This window comes from Suhomyces tanzawaensis, assembly GCF_001661415.1.
Source record: "Suhomyces tanzawaensis NRRL Y-17324 unplaced genomic scaffold CANTAscaffold_1, whole genome shotgun sequence".
NCBI classification, from domain to species: Eukaryota; Fungi; Ascomycota; class Pichiomycetes; order Serinales; family Debaryomycetaceae; genus Suhomyces; species Suhomyces tanzawaensis.
The window spans coordinates 871,252-891,760 of record NW_017963636.1 but is presented as its reverse complement, the minus strand read 5'-3'; the positions used below and the strand labels follow the sequence as shown (position 1 = coordinate 891,760).

General features: G+C 47.6%; 8 protein-coding genes across 8 annotated transcripts; 3 read left to right on the top strand and 5 right to left on the bottom strand.

Annotated features, from left to right (window-relative positions):
• Positions 1-132: 132 nt before the first annotated feature.
• On the bottom strand, positions 133-1,104 carry CANTADRAFT_87666 (ribose phosphate diphosphokinase subunit; the record flags this gene model as incomplete). The annotated part of the gene is made up of 1 exon (XM_020211363.1): positions 133-1,104. The coding sequence occupies one exon, from the start codon at positions 1,102-1,104 to the stop codon at positions 133-135; it is 972 nt and encodes a 323-aa protein (XP_020066820.1).
• Positions 1,105-1,271: 167 nt separating this feature from the next.
• On the bottom strand, positions 1,272-2,684 carry CANTADRAFT_43504 (polyamine oxidase; the record flags this gene model as incomplete). Its single annotated transcript, XM_020208970.1, has 1 exon — positions 1,272-2,684. The coding sequence occupies one exon, from the start codon at positions 2,682-2,684 to the stop codon at positions 1,272-1,274; it is 1,413 nt and encodes a 470-aa protein (XP_020066819.1).
• A 3,728-nt stretch (positions 2,685-6,412) lies between these two features.
• RFX2 (Rfx2p) lies at positions 6,413-8,722 on the top strand (the record flags this gene model as incomplete). Its single annotated transcript, XM_020208525.2, has 1 exon — positions 6,413-8,722. A coding segment is annotated over one exon (2,310 nt), but the record flags the coding sequence as incomplete, so codon positions are not given.
• A 377-nt stretch (positions 8,723-9,099) lies between these two features.
• CAT2 (carnitine O-acetyltransferase) lies at positions 9,100-10,926 on the bottom strand (the record flags this gene model as incomplete). Its single annotated transcript, XM_020206437.1, has 1 exon — positions 9,100-10,926. The coding sequence occupies one exon, from the start codon at positions 10,924-10,926 to the stop codon at positions 9,100-9,102; it is 1,827 nt and encodes a 608-aa protein (XP_020066817.1).
• Positions 10,927-12,031: 1,105 nt separating this feature from the next.
• Positions 12,032-13,612, top strand: HSX11 (Hsx11p; the record flags this gene model as incomplete). The annotated part of the gene is made up of 1 exon (XM_020211362.1): positions 12,032-13,612. The coding sequence occupies one exon, from the start codon at positions 12,032-12,034 to the stop codon at positions 13,610-13,612; it is 1,581 nt and encodes a 526-aa protein (XP_020066816.1).
• Positions 13,613-15,222: 1,610 nt separating this feature from the next.
• Positions 15,223-19,227, top strand: RGA2 (Rga2p; the record flags this gene model as incomplete). Its single annotated transcript, XM_020209149.1, has 4 exons — positions 15,223-15,781; positions 15,863-18,212; positions 18,339-18,445; positions 18,482-19,227. The coding sequence occupies 4 exons, from the start codon at positions 15,223-15,225 to the stop codon at positions 19,225-19,227; spliced, it is 3,762 nt and encodes a 1,253-aa protein (XP_020066815.1).
• A 232-nt stretch (positions 19,228-19,459) lies between these two features.
• CANTADRAFT_45878 (uncharacterized protein) lies at positions 19,460-19,696 on the bottom strand (the record flags this gene model as incomplete). Its single annotated transcript, XM_020209258.1, has 1 exon — positions 19,460-19,696. The coding sequence occupies one exon, from the start codon at positions 19,694-19,696 to the stop codon at positions 19,460-19,462; it is 237 nt and encodes a 78-aa protein (XP_020066814.1).
• Positions 19,697-20,079: 383 nt separating this feature from the next.
• On the bottom strand, positions 20,080-20,310 carry CRD2 (Crd2p; the record flags this gene model as incomplete). The annotated part of the gene is made up of 1 exon (XM_020209033.1): positions 20,080-20,310. One exon carries the CDS (start codon positions 20,308-20,310, stop codon positions 20,080-20,082), a length of 231 nt encoding a protein of 76 aa, XP_020066813.1.
• Between the last annotated feature and the right edge of the window lie 199 nt (positions 20,311-20,509).

Here is a 20,509-nt window from a genome sequence, read left to right as displayed (position 1 = left end):
ATCCAGATATTTAAAATTGTACTCGCTTTCATCTGGGTGTAAGAAGAAAACCGTATGATTAATATTTCATATTGGCTTATGACACTATAGTCCTTGTATACTAACGTTTAATTCATTGATGTGCTATAAAACTTACTCTGGGGCATTATTGAATAAGTAACTAACACTCTCACCATTGTGTAGTCTTCTGATGGCTTCCGCTAATGTGGCACTGATGTCAATAGTCTCAAGTCTAGGACATCTGGCTAACTTATCCTCCAAAGGCATCGAATTTGTGCAAACAATCTTATCCAATTTGGAGTTGTTGAGTTTTTCAATAGCATTAGATGAAAAAATACCGTGAGTGATAATGGCCACCACCTTCTTGGCACCGTTATCCAACAACACGTCAGCTGCCTTGCACAAGGTTCCACAGGTGTCAGCCATATCGTCTATCAACAAGCATACCTTGTCGGCGACATCTCCCACCAACACCATTCTGGAGACCTCGTTGGCCTTTTGTCTTTCTTTATGGATCAATGCAAAGTTGACGTCGAATTTGTCGGCAATAGAGGCGACTCTTTTTGCACCTCCGGCATCTGGAGAAACGATAATCAAATCATTGAGAGAATAGTTCTCCTTGATGTATCTCAACACTGAAGGTTCGGCGTAGAGATTATCCACGGGTACACGGAAAAATCCCTGGATCTGTGATGCGTGTAGGTCCATCGTTATGACGTGATTACATCCTGCGGTTTGGAGCAAGTTGGCTATCAACTTGGCCGTAATTGGTGCTCTGGACTTATCTTTCTTATCTTGTCTAGCGTAGGGGAAGTTGGGTATGACGGCAGTGATTCTTCTGGCACTGGCAATTTTGCACGTATTGATGGTGATCAAAAGTTCCATCAAGAAGTCGTTGATACTAGTCTCTCCACATCCTGTTTGAAGTATGTATACGTCTTCATCTCTGACCGATTCACCCACTGCCACAGCAGTCTCCTTATTTGTGTACTGGAAAGCGCCAACTTTGGCAAGCTCGATGCCGAGCTTTTTGGACACTTGTTCCGCAAGCTTGGGGTGTGAGTTACCCGAGATTAACTTGATCGAGTTCTGTGAAGAAGGCATTCGTGGGGTTAATTGTAGGCTTATCTCCAATAAAATTTCGACACGATGGGCCATCACGTGGGGTGTGTATACAGGACCACTTTAGTGCCAGGGAAATAGCTACCTTACAATCATTATACGTTTGGAAGTTGTATATTTTAGCATTAGAAAGCTTGTATCGAGCATTTCTAGAGCTTAGATTTTAGGTTAGACTTCAACTTGTCTATGATGAACGCAGCTTCCCTCTGGCCACTAAACCATCCCCCGTGAGCACAGCCATTGGCACTATCACCCACGGTTTCAGCACCAGCAAACCGGATCCTGCCGTCCACCCCTTTGCCAAAAGCTTCGATGATTTCTTCTGGATTGATACACCCAACTGGTACTGTCGCATACGATCCTCTGGCAAACTTGTCATTGCTCCATGGTGTGTGGATGATTTTCTTGGGTTGAGGAATATCCTTGAGTTGCGACACTTGTTGGAGGAGGGGCTTATAAAGCGCCCATATTTTGGCGTCCTTGTCCTTGGGGTCCAAATTCTCGATGTACCTCGAGACTGGGTCCTGGATAATGGTGGCCAAAGCTGGGAAGTTTGCAGCCGCCTGTAGGTTGACGAAAATGGCAGAGTAATCCCATGGCTTGATGGTTTCTGTTGAAGTGATGTCACTTTCAGAGATTGCGTAGAATCTGTCCACGTCCTTGGGCCAAAAAGCTTCGTCAAACTCGAAGAATACCTTCCCAAGCGAACCGAAATAGACACTTGGGAGAACAGAGGTGATGTGGGCAGGCAACTTTGGGGTCCATTCGATCCTGCCAGAATCACTAGGGTCGGTGATAGTAAGTAGAGACTGCGGAATTGTGGATATCAAGTACTGGCACGAATGTTTTTTGCCGTTAGTATCGGTCACGGTGATATTTTTGGGGTTGGAGTAGTCTATGGCTTTGATTTGGGTGTTTAGCTTGATGTTGTTTTCCCTGAAACTAGGCGAGAGCTCGTTAAGCTCGTTGTTGAAGACACTGACGTAGCCGTTCAACACAAATACGTTTCTTCCCAAGTGATCGGAGCCATGGAATGCGTATCTTCCAGAGAGACGGTCCCAGGACTCACCGTGCCAGAGCTCGGCCCACATTCTCACCACACCCGTGGCATATTGCAACTGGACCTCATCCAATTGGGAGGCGTGCTGGGCAATGTACTCGTGACACAACTCCTTCAACGATACGTCTGGCCGCGAGGGATCCCGCGAATAGACCAACTGGGTGTAGGTCATGATTTCTGCCACCACAGGCTCGAGTCTCGAGGTGTCGATGTGGGGATTGCCTTTGCCGTACAAGATCTGAGACCCGTCGTCGTAGTAGTACTTGATATTGCCCTTGGCGATGGCCTTGTCATACAAGGGGTTGTTCAACGAGTCGTGGAACCACAGAGCGCCCATGTCATACTTGATGTCGGGGTTGGCGGTGTCGATCGATAATAACCGACCACCCAACCTGTCTCTTGCCTCCAAGATCACACAGTCGATGCCAGCCTTCTGGAGGTCAATGGCGGCCTTGATGCCGGAAATGCCTGCTCCGATGATGATTACAGGGCTATGGGTCATTGTGGAGCATTGTCTGGTTGCGAAAGGGCGAGTTGTCTCTTTTATGTCAGCTAGCTGGCTTTGGCTGTCCCGCGATAGTAGCCGCCAGCACGCCCTGGGACAGTGCGATACCGCTGCACTTACCCGATAGGGACCGGTGCGGGAAGACAGCACCGCGAGAAGTGACAGGGCTCGAGAATGTACGGAAGGGAGTAATGTGGGGACGCCACCTTTGGGCTGGAGCTGAGCCACGTCAGTAGGGGTCGGAACGGGATGGAAGTAATGGTAGGCTACCGTAGGGATGGGATTTCGCAGCTAGTGGGGCGAACCTAGTAGTCCCAATGGAGTGTAATAGTCTGATTCGAAGTATAAGAGGATTTCCGAATAATACACCGAGTCTACTTTTTCCGTAGCTACCTTGAAAGCACTACTTGTATGATAGCTGTAATTAGCCAAATACACTAGATTGTCCACCTCCCTCCAGCTCCATACTCCACTCTGTAACAGCCAACAACGAATAGTTCAAGTTCGGTACTCTCCACCATTGGGTACACTGTAAGAAACGTCAGCAATCGCGATCTGTAACTAAGAATAGAAACCAGCTAGCTAACTTCTACTGATATTTGGCTAAAAGCGAATAAGTGGTTAATGCTCCTATTTGGCTGGGAAATGATCATGAAGTTGACTGACCGATGAGGAACAAGTCTATTGGTTAATATTATGAAGTCATCCCAATTATTTGGAATAGGTTCATGATAGTGATCTTAGTGCGAGTGCTTTAATAATACCCCAAAATCATCAGAGAAAATATGCACCTGGGAAATCTCACAGAGCATACCATACCATAGGAGGGATCGGGATGGAGAAAGGGCCTTGTGTCCAGAGTGCACAACAAACCAAGTGGTGGAGGTTATGTGCCAATTCAATAGATATTATCAGGTGAGCGACAATAAAGGGTAGCACCAGCCGAGATTACGCCCAGATGTGGCACCATAAGGACTAGTCGAGAATATCTCTAAAAAACCCACTCACCACAGGAGCGCTGTTTAGTGTATAAATAGGTTTCTTGTATAGTGCGAGGTGATCCAATATGAGGTGCCATGTAGCCTTGCGGGCTGACTGTAGTGAAAACTACTTGACATTACTGAGTTGTCTCACCCTTACTAGCTTCTTATCGCAACTTGTCACCAGTGCTAGGATCGGAAGTCCTGTAAATAGTAAATCCGAATTATGATGGAATTGAGCATTCATCTGATAATAAAGTACAGGCTAATTATACCAATCCCTTGTAATAGGAGATACGGTGCCTAATATGCCTACAAGTAGTAATGGTCTCTCTCCATAAGATCAGTGATCGGCCAAAAATATTAAATTACATACATTATTTTTTTCGTGGCCCCTGCGATAACAGCGAGGTGCATAGTAGTGAGACACTGTAGGGGATGATTCTGGGATCAGTGGAGAGGTGCATGAGAATTCGTCCGGTTGGCGAGAGGATGCGTTTCAGGTGGAATAGCACCATGGTGGTAAAACCCTTAACTCAATACTCCGGAAAACCCTCAGCACCTCAGCACCTCAGCACCTCTCCAGGGCCATTTGGTTTTACAGTTGAGGCTAGTCATGGCAACGTGGAGTAAACTTCGGGGTGGGTGGCTGCACAGTGATTATTATGGCAGTCCTGTCATAATAATCAAGACATACCACCCGCAACTACCACTCCATTCCGGTCGGACACACCAGTTTCATGGCTGAAATACGGCTCACGTGACAACTATTGCCTATTGTGGGTGACAGGCAACTACAACGTTACATCCACAGACCTCTGGGGCAGCTGGCCCGTGAGCCACCCATACAGGTGGTCTCCTCGGGCACCTCGAGCCTAGGCCCCCGTGCCGGAAGTATGTGTGGCCAGCAGCGCCCACTGGCAGTGCGATCTCGTCAAATCCTCGAAGCACTCCGATCACCACCAGATCAGACCCGATCACGCACACCCGATCCAGCCCCGCCAGCCGTACGCCTGGCTGCGAAGGTCCCAATCCAGAAGTGTGATGAAGGGGCAGCCACCGGCATGTTCCAAGCCCAGGGGAACACCCACCTGCCGCATTCGATACCCATAATACGCCCCGAAGTGCCGGAAAAGCAATGCCCAAGAAATATCGGGAGTGTGCTTACGTAATCGCTATTGTTCCCAGCCACTCGAGCAAATCACTGGGGACCACACAGTGGGCCACCCAGGCACTCTGGTGGGGGCGGCCCCTCCTGCCTCCCACCAGGCGTCCCTGTGGTGTGGCCCAGTCCAGGGTGTCGCCAGATCACATCTCCCCCCGCGTCCCGATCGGGTAACCGGGGCGTTTGTACCACCCTCGTCTGCAGTCACATCGTCAAATAGACGAGACGGAGGTAAACACAATCGGCGGCTCCAGTGTCAGGCCCCGTGCAGGCATGGGCAATTGTGTCCCCGGCAGCAGTGTGGCTATTGGGAATGTCCCGTAGGCTTCGCCCGGATTCGCTCGGTATCCCCCCGTTTGAGACGGCAATCTTGTCTGGAATATTATCGGCATGTAGCCCAGCTGGGGCCTTTCTTATTGTTTAAATAACTCCCGATTTCTAGTAACCACCTGGAAGCTCTAATTTGTCCTATCAACCCTGTCTGGACCCATTTAGTCTCTGAGCCTTGTGTCACCCCCCTCCTGGTTCTGCCTGACAACGCCGTCACGTATCCAATCACGGGGCTCTGCTAACACGGGCCACACAATCACGGGAAGACGTCTACACGGTCGTAGGTTTGCGTTTGTTTGTTTTGCATCGCCACCCACCGCCACCGTCACCTCCACCACCGCCAGTCACCACCACCAAACCTCCCAGGCCTGTCTCACCTTCTCCCCCTCCACCACCACTCCTTCTCCAGCCACCGTGGGTCCATCCCAGCTCCGCCAGCTACTACTCCCATTGCCCCTCGGACTTTTCGGGGTTTAATTCGCCTCGAGACTCCAATCGATCCTCTACTGTCTTTGGCACGGACCATCTCACTATCTTGCTCGCCCTTATAGATCCTCCCATTCCTCATTCATGATTCAATCACTAATACCTGCCCCATTATGCCCAATCGACCCCCACATTACCAGTCTCACAAACGGCAGAAATCGTCCTTACTGAGCGTGGGTTACTATTTCCCACAAGACCAGCAGAATCAGCAGAACCAGCAGAACCAGCAGAATCCCAATCCTCCCTACGAGCCTGATCCATACTCCCTCAATTACCATTTTCCCCAGAAGGACACCCACAACCCTGAGAACGACAAGGACCATGACGACGCCACCACCGCCAGCCATTCGCTCCAAAACTCACCCTTGAAGCGCTCGGCCTCCATCGACGACGTCTCTAATACGAACTCAGGAGCCCACATTACCCACGGCTCCCTCCCGACCTCGTCTTCCGCATCCAACATCACTGCCCCTTCGTTCTTCCATTACCCTTCCCATTTTCTGAATGTTTACGGCTCCCACATGGATTCTGCTCCAATATACCCCCCCAACTATCATACCTCGCCTCCTCAAACCACCTCAACTTCTTTCGCATTCCCCCCGCATCCTCCTTTAATTCCTTCTACTAATTCTGGGTTCACTTCAAGCTTCGAAGGCTCTGGCTTATATTCAGGTTCTTTTACATTCCCCAAGATCCCGGAAGACTCCACTATTCCTATGAACACCCAAAAACAGCTTCCGCCAACTAATCTTAAACACAAGACTAATTTATCTATTTCTTCCCATTTCAATTTATTCAACCTTGACGATTCCAAGAAACAACTACAACCATCTCAGTCTCAATCGCGGCCCCAAATCGGTTCTCAATCGCTACAGCAAGTTTCTCAATCGTTACCTGCTACGGAAAGTGTGACTAATGATTTATTAATCAATTTGATATCGGTAGATGGTTCAAACATTAATAACTACTTATTGACTATTTTGTACAAGCTCAATTTTCAGATTCCGCTTGACGATTTCTACAATATGCTTTACAATAATGATAAACTAGCCTCTTTACTTCAAATGAATTATCAAACTAAAATAGATAAAACATTTCTCAATACCAATAATGAGCTGTCGATGGAAACAATACACCTGCTTTTGAATGTGTTTAAGACACCAGAACTTTTAGGAGAGTATTTTCCTAGCATGGAAAACAAGGATCTCAAATTGGCCAATATTAATTATCATGAATTGTTGAGGACTTTCTTGGCAATTAAAATTCTCTTTGATGTTTTGATTCAAATGCCTCTGAATTCAAATGAAGAACCCCAAAATTACACTATTCCAAGATTATCTATCTATAAAACTTATTATATTATTTGCCAAAAATTGATTATGAAATATCCCTCATCCTCCAATACTACCAATGAGCAGCAGAAACTCATCTTGGGGCAATCCAAGCTAGGTAAATTAATTAAATTGGTTTATCCAAATCTTCTCATCAAAAGATTGGGGAGTCGAGGTGAATCAAAGTATAATTACCTAGGTGTGATATGGAATGAGAATATAATTGATAATGAAATCAAGGAATTGTGTGACAAGTATGAATTAATTGATTTGAACGACATATTTAATGATGAAAGAAAGGGAAGAGCAATGAGTAGCTCAACTCCTAAGAAGGGTCACAAAAAATCAAGCAGTAAAGGGAAAATCAAGCTCGAATCTATACCTATCAGCTTAAATGCTCCAGAAACTCGTAATATTGGTCCAGCACCAATAGCTACTGAGTTCTCGGACCCAATTTCTTCACCAAATTTGTCATTTATAAAACCTTTCTTGAAATATCCCTCAGATGATCATTTCACCATTCTCAATGACGAGGAAAATTGGTTCAATGACGTTAGAATCAGAATATATTCTAATTTTCCACAGCTTTCAAGGTCGGTAATTCATAAAATTTTCTTGACAAATGATAATTTATTAACGAGCTCTAGCTTGTTGTCAAACTTGATTGAACAGCTTGTGATTCCTCTTGGCTCGTCGATTGATCAAGAAGCTACTGATTTGAATTTATACCTCATCATTGTCATAGAGATTTTACCTTATTTGTTACTTATCAAGTCTTCAAGCAACATGAACTTTTTAAAGAATTTGAGATTGAACCTTCTACATTTGATTAACAACCTTAATAATGAGTTGAAGAGGTTGGGATTCACGAAGTTTGGCATAAATAATTCAACTATCTTTTTGATTCTATTGAAAAAATTGATCAACTTGAATGATCTTTTGATTACTTTCATAAAGTTGATCATTAAAGACGATAGTAAATCTATGATGTCGGTTGATATTGAAAATTTCTTGAAGGTCAGCAACAGTATTGGTTCACAACCAGGTGGAGCCGCGCCTGAAGGTTCAGTCAAACTCGAAGAGAGTCAGGAGGAAGACTTTTTCCTCAATCTCAACTCCAACCTTACTTCTAATTCGTTGAATGAACTCAACTTTAGTTTCAAGAATGACATTTTGTCCAATGATTTAATTTACACGTTGATTGGATATAATTTCGATCCATTGGTCAGCGATGAATTGAAATCTTCTATTTCAATGAATTTTATTAACCAAGAAATCAACATAATCGACGAGTTTTTCAAGAAGGACTTATTATCATTTTTGAGTGAGAGTGATCATACCAGAAGTTCATCATCTTCATCCGTTTCTAATGTTATTGAGTCGTCTGACCAAGAGGAGAAATCACCTGTAGGAGGTGACTCATTATTGTCTATCAAGGAATTAAACAAGTTATACTCCTTGATTAGATTAATTGATAAAAGGCTTCTTTCCACTCATTTCAAATCAAAGTACCCAATTTTGATCTACAATAACTTTATCAATTTTATTTTGAATGATATCTTGAAGTTTATATTTTTGAAACAACAACAATTTCAGTTACAAGGACACTCGCTGGGTGGCTCCAATGATGGAGAGTCTGATGGGAATCAAAATAGCTTTGGAAATTGGTGGGTTTTCAACTCTTTTATTCAAGAATATTTGAGTTTGATGGGTGAGATCGTAGGGTTAGAGGACTCACTCTAGATTCGTTGTCCCCCCTTCCCCGTCCATTTACTTTTCTACTTTGAATCCCTTACGTCGTACAAGAGTGCAGTTCCAGATGACTGGTTCAGGAATGCATTACAGACATCTTCTATCTTCAACGGTCATTTTATCGCTTGCCAACATTGCACATGCCCCAATCTATAGTGTTCTTTATATAGTTAATACATTAATTAAGCCAACAATTTAGAAAAGTATTCCTGGGTATTCGATACTACTTTTATCGAGTCTTTCACGAACAACACCAGTACAATCTATTAGTCGTAGTTGACTGCAATCCATACCAACCCTCTACATATTTCATCATACGGTAATACGTATATCTAATCGTAAACAGAATAAATAATAGACCAATGAGCTTACAACTTGGCTTGTGGTTCCAACAATCCCTTGGACAAAATCTCCTTCATTTCGTTGGCAGATTCAATCAAGTATGCCTTCAAGTGTCCTGAGCTTAACCCGTTGCCCTTCTTGGAAGCGATGTGGATATGGAGCCAGTCATTGTTAATCAAGTAAGCTAAACCGAAACCTTGGTCAATGACTTGAGACCAACCCCAGGATTGGAAATATTCAGAAGGAACTTGAGAAGACGAAATGTACCAAGATTGAGAGTAACTGAAGATAGGATCCTTGAAGATTTCTGGAACTGGTTCTCCAGTACGAAGCATTTGCTTCAAACCAAACAAGTGACGGTCGACACCTCTACCATCGGCAGCTTCACTCAAGTACTTAACGTGTTGCTTACAAGCGTTTTGGAAAGTGGCAACTTTTTCTTCAATGGTGGCATCGTAGTTGGTCCAAGTTTCAACAAACTGCTTGGATTCAGGGGAAACGGTTCTACCGGCTTCAGTTCTACCGTTCAAGAACTTTCTAGTGGCAGCACTTTCGTAGGTTGGTCTGATCTTGCCAGTCAACTTGAAGTAGGCCAATTGGATCAACATTTGGACGTAAGCATCAGGAGAAACCTTGAACTTCTTGATCAAGCCCTTACCGTAGGCATAGTGTTGGAAGAGTTCTTCGTCGTGGGTGGAAATGGTTTCATCGAACTTGGCAATGGCAGTGGCAATGTTCTTTCTGGCGACAGGGTTGAGATCAAACTCCAAGATTTGGGGCTTTGGAGCAGAGAAATCGAAGTTGCTGGAGGATAATTGCTGCAAGAACTTCTTTGGATCGTGGCTGGCAATCTTGCTCAAGACGTAGTTGTTCAATTGCACGGTTGGAGTGGCGTCCATTTTGGAGTGCTCACCCAAGAAACCCGAGTTACCGTTTTCAGAGACAAAGTATTCCAAAGGCTTGTCGAAGTAACGGTTCTGGCCGTCTCCGTGCCAACTGTTGGCGGACTTTTCTTCGATGGTGATAGGCTTGTTTGAGTCCAAGCAGATCACAAACGAGGAGGCAAAGATGGTTTCGAAGGACTGCTCGTTGATAGGGGTGGCTACCAAGTTGTTGTAGGCGCTGACGAACTCGTCTCTGTTGAGGGAAGTCAAGGCACCAATACCCTCACCCTTGTCTGCATTGCTGTTCTTGATGGCCTGGAGCTGCTGGTAGATCTCGGGGATGGAGATGGGCTTGCCATCCTTGTGGTGGTTGACCTTGTAGAAGTTGTTGTTGTAGATCACCACGAAGTACTGGTGCTGTTCGCCATCGTAGAGCTTGGTGATGTCGGTGCCCTCCTTGGGGACTCTCGAGTTGTTGAACATGTATCTGAACGCGTTCATACAGTAGGGGTTGCCCTTGATGATCTCAGGGTCCAAGTTCTCGGTCTGGACCTCGGCCATGAACTCGATAGTGTAATGGGCAAGTAAGGTAGCCTTGAACAACTGGTCCTTACCGATGGCGTTGTTGACGTCCTTGTGGGAGAAGAAGTAAGACACGAATGGAACCACTGGGTCTCTGTACGACATGTAGGCATAGTCGTCCCACCAGGTGGCCAACCAGTTGTCCTTGTCCTGGGCGTATTCCTGAAGACGGGACTGCAACTGGACTCCCTCGCCACCCACGAAGGCCTTGACCTTGGCAGCGGTTTCCGAATACTGCTCCTTGCTCAAAAAGGGTTGCACCGACTTGAGATACCTTCCAGCGGTTTCATCCAAGGTGGGAACGGGCAACTTGGGCAATTGCGATTGGTATTTGAAGAGGTCGCCCTTAGCGGCACTACTGGACAAGTTTTGCTTGATGGCAGGCATTCTTTTGATGAGTCTGTGAGATGCTCTAAACATTGATGACTAGAAGAAATGGCTGGTGGTGGTTGTGGGGGCGAGCGGGTGGCTTTATATGTATGGGGAAATGCGGGAGGGCGTGGTCTGGGGTCGTCCAGGACCCGAGCCGAGGAACGGGTGCGGGACATTCACATGAGGGCCCAAGCAGGCCCCGGTTCGTATATGACAGATAACGGTGGGTGCAGGGGCTGGCGAGGATGATCAAGGTGTGGCCGTGGGGCTGCTTGCTATTGTCATGTTCGTATTGTGGTGAATAAAGTACGAAAAATGAGAGTTGTGGGGCAAGGTGTTGGTAGAAGCCCGAGAATGGTTTCGGCCAATAATGGCCAATAAAAGCCAATAATGACGTAGGAGGCGCTGGGGGCTCGTATTGGCCCGTCTACATCTTCAGCTGGTGTCTTTAGCCGGCAATTAATTCGAATAGGGGCCTGAATATTGCCTGGAGTGAAAAATCTCAATCTCAATAATATCGTAGATCACCGGGCTCCGCCGAGCCGTCCACACCGAAAAGTAGCAAATATTACTTTACGTGTCGTAGAGTAGCAAAATGCACGAATTCCAACTGGACTTTCGTGGAGGCAGCGCAGCGAGGCCACTGGTTAAATCTACTAGTACTTCACTGGAAATTCACTCTTTAAGTTCGTAGAGGCAGAGCACACCGAAATTACTCTAGCTGGCTAGAATTCTCACTTTCCGATGAATAAATTGAATTCAACAGCCAAATTCAACAACCACTTGGGCCCCTTGTACAGTCCACTCTGATCCGTCATTCCAGTATCGTAAAGGCAGCGCATGTCTTCACTGCTCCCTGTGGCCCGGCAACAGTTTTATTAAGTAATTCTTCATTATCAAAGAATATCTTCATTAGGCCAGTAACTTCATTTCTATGATCTTCATTACCTCCTAACGAACCTCGGCTTACCATCTTGACCTACAGACTGTAACTATGTAGACTACCCACTCCAGATCGCCCATGTCGGCACCTGCCTCGGAGCCTCGCTACGTCATACCTCATAACCGTTCCGCTGGTTCCAGACACGAAAAACATCACCAATATTCTACTACTGCCATAATGGACCTCTCGTATTGGCGACTAGCCTCGGCAGTGTTTTCCGGCACTTGGTACGTGGTCATCCTCGTGGTGGCCTACAACGGGTTCGTGGAGATTGTGGTGCGGTACCGCCGCCGTCCCGTGGACCAGCCAGCAGCCATCGAGCCTGTCACCATCATCCGTCCCATCAAAGGTATCGATCCAGAGTTAGTAACGTGTCTCGAGTCCTCATTCCAGCAGAACTACCCCAAAGATAGCCTCCAGATCTTGCTCTGTGTGGACAGTCCACACGATCCGTCGATGCCGCTTCTCCAGCGCTTGTTGGCTAAGTACCCCCACGTCGACGCCTCCATCTTGACCAGCACCGGGTTCGACCCGGTGCTCAACGTGTCGGAGGACCACTATGGACCCAACCCTAAGGTCAACAACTTGGCCAAGGGATTTTTGGCCGCTAAGCACGATATCCTCTGGATCATGGACTCCAACGTGTGGGCCAGCCCCAATATCTTGAACAACTCGGTGCGGGCGTTGAACGGTAACTACAATAACGGCAGGAAGCTCTCGGACGCCGTGCTGGCCCGCAAGGTCCGGTTAGTGCACCATGTGCCGTTGGCGTTGAGTATCAACCCTGCGGACGACGCTGCATCCGACTCGGAGTACGTGCTTAGCCCTGTTCCCTCGCAGGACTCGGGGCTGTCTTCGTCGTCGTCACGAGGGACACTGGCCACTGGTGTAGTGGCCCAGCGGGCCTCTGCCAGTCCTCCACCTGCGCTGGTGAGACGGCGGTCGCTCCGCAAGTTGGGAGCCCAGTTGGACGAGATGTTCTTGTTCACCTCCCACTGCAAGTTCTACATCTCGTTGAACAACCTCGCCATCGCCCCCTGCGTCAACGGCAAGTCCAACATCTACCGCAAGTCCGACTTGGACTACTCGGTGCGCAGCATTGCCAGCCCTGAAAACAAGCTGGAGTTCTTCAACACGCCAGGTGTTAAACGCGACGCCGCCTACTACTCTTCGTTGCCTGGCTTAGGCCACGCTATCAAGTTCTTTGCACGCTACATTGGTGAAGACAATATGATTGGAATCGCGCTCTGGGAAAACGTTGGTGCCAAAACGGGCCTCACTGGAGACGTGGTGATTCAGCCGTTGAGTGGCGTTGACAATGGGGTGGCCGACTACATGGCCAGGCGAGTACGGTGGTTGCGGGTCCGCAAGTACATGGTGTTGATGGCCACGTTGGTGGAGCCAACCACCGAGTCGATCATCTGTGGAGTGTTTGGCACCTACGCAGTGTCGACTCTCCTCATGAACTGCTGGTTCTACTGGCCGTTCTTCGCAATGCACATGTTGGTGTGGATGGCTACAGATTACGTCCAGTACCACACCTTGGTGCGGAACATCACCCAGCCGGCCCAGGGAGTGCCGCAGTGGTTGCGGCGCATCCCACCGGTGGAGAGACCATTCTGGGGGTGGTTGCGGATCTGGGCCATGCGCGAGGTGTTGGCGTTGCCCATCTGGGTGACTGCCATGATGGGGCACGAGATCGACTGGCGGGGCAAGCCGTTCAAGATCAAGCAAGATTTGACGGCCGAGGAGTTGTAGGGAACGTGAGATCCAAAGCCTCGAATTACGGCAGGAGCAGACAGGAATTCTAGAGGAAATTCCAGAAGGAACAGCATCCAGCGAGAATTACCGGTGTCTCTTCTAGGTGATTCCTAGACTATTTCCAGACGATTTCTTGATAGGATTACCAACTCCAGGCGGAATTTCCTGAGAGGATTTCCAGACGGGATTCCCAGAAAGTTTCCAACTGCATTATCCTCCAGGCATGATTCAGACAGCCACCAACTGAATTACCCCCCAGGCATGACCTCCGGCAGCTGAAACACCAGTGTCTCCGCATCGGGACATGTTACACCATCAAACAATGTTACCATAACTGGTGATGGCACAACCGTCTCAGTTCCGCACTGCCCAGAAGTATTCAATTGATCATAGAAGGCAATTTCATGGCTAGGAACACCAGGTCGGATCCACCCACTGAAGGATGGTTTCCGGGGTAGGTTGAAGCAGCACGGCTTTCGACGGAACACACCCTGATATATAGTTCCGATTCCTGCTCAGGGCATTCCCCCACTGTATTATAGAGGCTGTTAAGCGCATAAAAATAGATCGATAGACATAAAGGCACAACAAACAGAACAGGCCATGTACAGTCTACAGTGGCAAGCATCGCGTACTTTTTCACAACTCTCCATTCATTCTCTATCTCCATACATTCTCGTTCTCTTCTCGTTCTCATTCTCTTTTCACTCCCCATTCACCATTCTCACTCTCTATTCACTATTATCACTCTCCATTCATCTCCATTACTTTTTCCGCACCCCTGGGATTTTTACCCCATTGGACAAATTATAGCCCGTTCGCGTCACATTCTGGACCAACACGTCTGGACCCAGAATGTTTCACCAGACTGTCCGGCTAGGACGTGGTGCCTGGCGGGCACAGGACGCTAGTCTAATCTCGTATGCATGCGCGACCTACATTATCACCGGTGACACACCGCGTGCTACAGCACCAGTAGAAGTCTTGGTAGTAGCAGTGGTGGTGGTGGTGGTGGTGGTGGGGCAGTAGGAGTCCCTGGTGGCGCTGTTGGCCCAGTACGTCACCACCTCACTAGCACCACCCACGCGCTGGCTGCCCCGCGATGGCACTACGCTAGCGAGCGCAGCCCTCTGGCCCACGCCCCAGCCTCTTTGTGTACCGTGCCTGCCATACCTGCTCACTGCTGTCACACCTCAGAGTAATTCCACCCCGTCACCGGTTATTTTTCGCCCCGAATTCGCCCACCACCACCACCATCACTACATGGACTGAACGTCGCCCCGTCCTTTCCTCCCCTCCTCCCCCCTCCCAGCCGTGTCCCTCCCTACCACCCCGTGTCCCCCGCTAATTCTCTCCCGCCAAGAGCCAGTGATTTGTCGTTCTCGCGCGACGCCGAAATCAATCGATTCCACAACTTCTCCCTCTACACCACCACCTCCTCCAGCTGTCCCCCCAGCTGCCAGAACGCCCTTCCCTCCCTCGTTCCCGGTCCCCCTGCCTGGCCCTCCCGGTGGACCTGACTAGCGCCCTCCGCCTACCCTCCCAGGCCCCCCATACCCGTTCGTCTGTCCACGACACCCGTCCCTTCGTTTATGGCAGAAGTCACCATGACCCAAGAGTTGGCTCTGCTCGACACCCACCACCATCACCAGCACAGCTCCAGCATCAACTCGGCCCACTCAATTGCCATTCCTGGCGGCATTCCCCCTCACGACCTCCAGACATGCAAAAAGTGTAACTTGCCCATCCTTGAAGGCCACGCCTACGAGTTGGGCGACGACAGGTGGCACATCCACTGCTTCAAGTGCTCCAAGTGCGCCAAGTCGTTGGGGTGCAACTCCAACTTCTTGGTGTTGGGAAACGGCAACCTCATCTGCTCGGACTGCTCCTACAACTGCAAGCAGTGTGGCAAGAAAATCGACGACTTGGCCATTCTCACGGGCGACCAGGCGTACTGCTCCAACTGCTTCAAGTGCCGATCGTGTAAGAACAAGATCGAGGACTTGCGCTACGCCCGAACCTCCAAGGGGCTCTTCTGCATGGACTGCCATGAGAAGCTCATGGCCAAGAAGAAGAAGTACGACGCTAAAAAGAAGCAGTTGGCCATGGTCAAGAAACTCGAGGACGACAAGCGTGCTGCTCGTGAACGCGAACGTGAACGTGAACGTGAAGAACAGGCACTTGCTGACGCGGCTAATCACGAACAGACCCGTCTCCGTGAATCACTCGAAAACGCCCCTCTCAAAGCGAAACACCTCGAGGACCTTTCCACTATCAACTCATCGGGCGACAGCATCTTCTTGAACTACATGTCTGCCAGTAACAGCACCACAAACGTTGCGGACACCGGCGCTGCAGACACCCTCTTCTCGCTCACAAACCCATCGCTCACCAGTGTGGTCTCCAAGAACAAGGTCCTTCCCCCACCTCCCCAATCATCCACCAGAACGCTCGCCCCTGCACCCACCACGGCCTCCGCTCCCCCAATCGCTCCATACTCCCAGATGGTGGCCCGAGAATCGTTCCAGTCGAACAAAACCGAATCCTCCATTACTTCCGTCACCACTTCCCAGTTTTCAGCCGACTCAAACGCCAGAAACTCAACTGCCGGTGCAGGCAAGTTGCCCAGCATAGACAACGACTTCTCGATTGAAGAAGTAAACAGCTATAGCGATGGTGATGAAGAAGAAAGCTTGCTCCAACGTAACGCGTCCTTGAGACCCCAGAAGTCTCATTCCCATCCTCTTCAGAGAAAGACACTTTCCCCTAGATCATCAACGCAGGGCCCTCAATCGCTTCAGCTGTCATTACCTGCAAACCAGTCCCCCAAACCCCCCTCGCTCTATTCAACACCACCTATCAGTGCTGAACCAAGACAGGAAAGCATATCCACAGACTCTCGTGATACCCAAAATCCATCAACACCAGGTACGGCTGAAAATACCAAGTTACAGCCTGCTCCAGAGATCACACCAAAAACTACATCTGAACAAATACAGCACACACCATCTTCGGAATCCTCAAAGTTCAAGGGTAATAATCTCATGATCTTATCCCCTAATCAATTCAACGACCACGAGTTCCACAATTCGAATGCCATCAGAACCTCACCTACAAAATCGCTCAAATCAAACAACTCACCAGCACTTGCTATTGGTATCGAAACTCCAAATGAGAATGAAATATCATCGTCCTCGCAAGACTTGAGAGGGAACTCGCTTTCAACTCATTTGGACGAACCAAAGACTAGGTCTGCCTGCCCCTCTCCTTTTGCTAAGGCAAACAGGCAGGCCAGGGTGGTTGAGACAAATGACTTCATATCCACAGAAAATCTCGACGAAATCCCAAGAGAATCTAATACGACAAATTCTACTCCCAAAAAGACTCCAGGTAGTGTTTTGAGTGCAGGGATGTCATCACCACCACCAAGATTACCCTTGCCTAGCACCCCTAATAAGAAGAATTTCAAGGTTGAAGAAGTAACGCCTAGAGGTTTGGGGTTGGAAGGAGTTGAGTATGAACAGTCTGAGGAATATAGGAGATATTCTGGTAGCATCCATGAGAAGAAACCAAGGCGTGAAGATGGAAACTACACCCCCAGAGAGCAGCACCAACAGAATTACTACAATCCTCAATCCACCCCCACAGCTAGAGAGAGAGTTATTGGGAATACAACTCCTTCGGTTACCAATCTTGAGGAAGATGCAGCATCAATCTCCGATCAGAACACCGTGAGTTCCCTTTCCAGAATGAATACACTTATTAGAACCCCCAAGTTGAGCAGCTTGAAGCACAAGAGATCTATTTCCGGTGGGAGCAGTAATATCGCTAACAAGTTCAACTTTTTCAAGTCGAACAAGGATGACTCCAGTGTTAAGGGCCATTCTAGACATGTATCAGAGGGCTCCATAAGCAACGGAGGTTCTGCATTTACTACCCCTCCATTACCGGTATCTTCCCCAGCTATGCAAAATCTCAATGGATTAGTGAATTACAACAGGGAACACCAAAGATCAACATCAGACACTCCATTCTTAACAAACCTTGATCCAAACAATAAAAGAACACTGTTTGATATGAAGTCATTGAACAATGAATTGAATCACTTGATGTCTCAAAGGCAAACACTTTCTAATGATGTCAAAAAGCTTTCGTCTGAAAAACTCAAGTTAAATGATCAATTAAAGGCTATGCACAGCAAGTTGACAAGTGAATCTGCCAAGTACGAAAGTTTGGTAAGAGATATGGCAGAGTTGGAGAAGAATAAGAAGAAGTTACTTGAGATCAACCAAGCCTTATCTGAAGAAAACCACCAATTGCAATTGAATCGTAATTCAGGAACAAATACTTATGCGGAAGGTAGTACACTCTACAGCGACTCTAACAGCACGCTAAACTTTGGTGGCAACTCTAAGAGTACTTCTAATGGCCTTTCGCTGACATCTTCGTCTTCGTTGGTTGGAACTCCATACAATGATACGTCAGTCCTGGAAGAACCTTCCACTGATCCACAAAAGGCCACTAGATTGAAGTTTTGGAGAAGACCAAAAATGGGCTTCAACACAGCAAATTTGGTCCTGACAAACTCTCAGCCCCTGTCGCAACAACCCCAAAACCAAGCACAGAAGGCTCCACAGCAGCCTCAACCACCTCAATTACAACAAAACCCATCACAATCCTCACAATCTTCCCAAAAGCCTCTGTTACAACAGCCTGGCTCAAGCAACAAAATTAGTCAAAGTTATGCCTCCAATGCGATACAATTACCCCAACAGAGTCCCAAGAATGTCGGTGGTCTGACGTTCAACAATGGCAATGCCAACAACAGTGGTCAGAACGGACAATCTGGAAACTTATTAGTTGGAGAGAAGAAAGGTAAATTCATTAAGTCTAAGTCATCCAACATCTTAGATACGTTCCTCACAAACACTGTTTCGATGGTGTCTACTAATGATTCGTCCAACGGTGACAATTGTCCCGTTCCACTTCTCACTTCCACCATCCAAAACCGTGCAGACTACGAGCATCAAAAGGTTCCATTGATTGTAACCAAGTGTCTTGCAGAAGTCGAGAAACGAGGATTGGATATGGAGGGAATCTACAGAATTTCTGGAGGTAATTCGGCAATTGTTGCCATCGAGAATGCCTTCTCCAATTTGGGTCAAAACTACGAAGACAAGCAGATGAGCAAGCTTGAAGACACAATAAGTGGAGATATCAATGCGGTTACATCTGCATTGAAGAGATACTTGAGAAAACTTCCCGATCCATTGATCCCTTACGCAGTTTATGATGAGTTCATCAAAGTAAGTTCGGCCAACCCACCCAATAAAGTGGACAAACGGATACATGAAATGAAGACAAAGGTGATCAACAAGCTTCCAAGTGCTAATAAGCATACCTTGTACCTTTTGTGCAAGCACTTGTCGTTGGTCAGCTCGTACTCTTCGGTAAACAGAATGGGATTCAAGAACTTGTCGGTGGTGTTTGCCCCCACGATTGCCAGAGATGAGACTGGACAGAGAGAAATGAGTGATATGGGATACAGAAACGACGTTACCGAGTTGATCTTGACCCACTCTGAAGCGATATTTAGTGATTATTCCGGATAGTCAATGACTTAATATATTTCGTATATACATGAAGAAAGTAGCATGCTGTAGCGCAAATACGCAATCAGTCAGGAGATCACATCGCAATCGCCAACCAGGATCTATACATTTAATAGCATTTCAATTTGGTTTGTGCAATCCGATACGGATCTGGAGAAAAGCAATATTGAGCCATGCAAAAGTGGTGGTGAAGTATTGTCTTTCATCAACCAATCAAGATAACGTCTGTTGGCTAGTGAATGTCCTTGATGTGAGGACTCAGGTACAACTCGAACCGTCTGTGGCCCACTCGGATCAAGTGCTCAATCACACTGAACAGTTTCTTGGGGATGTTTCTATTCTTGGTGAACTCGTCCCGGACGTATTTTCTCCAATGGGCTCTGTTTTCCACGGGCTTGGTATGAACCGAGCGAATGCACGCACGGTAGAGCTTGAGGACCTCTCTCTGCAATCCTGAAAGACGAGCCATGATGGGTGGCACATCAAATGTGAGGATTTATGTCGTGGTCTGGATGTCGGATGTCGCGGCCCTGGCAATGATGAGACATTTGTGATTACTACGAAGAATACTCAATAAAGTAAATATACTAGTAGAGGAATAAGATAAGGAGACCATGAAATACTAATGTGACAGGGCGAGAGCAACACCATTTCAGTTAGATGGCAGGGTGATATCCTTGAGCAGTGTCATCGTTAGGATGTAAACTCGCCAACTCACCCACTGGAACTCTACAGTGTTCAAACGAAATCGATACATTATGCGAAACTATATGCTATTTTGGGGCCACGGTGTTTGATCATGAAAACACCACACACGACACTAGTGTACAAGAAGTGGAATATTTTTTTGGTTTACTTGAGGTTGGTGAAGTCGACCTCGCCTTCTCTGGAACCATCACAAACAGCGTGGGCGCCACAGTTGCAGTTGGCTTTGGTTCTCTTGCCACAAGCACATGCGGCTGAAGCAGCAGGGACGGCATTTTCAACAGCGGCCTTGGAACAGACACATTCCAAAGCAGGCTTCTTGCCACAAGAACAAGTGGACTTTTGAGCACAGACACAGACAGAAGCAGAACAGGCCATTGTAGATATAGTTGGAGTAATTGAAGGTTGGTGGATAATGTGGAACACTGGTGGGAATTCAAGGTGTATTTATAGTTCCTCTGGATTTGGTAAGGTGATTTTGCAGCTCAGCAGGCGCGTCACGTGTGACCAGTGACTCTTTTGCGCGACCAATCACAGGGCGCGCGAATGTCAGCAGGCCTTAGCGCGTGACTAATGG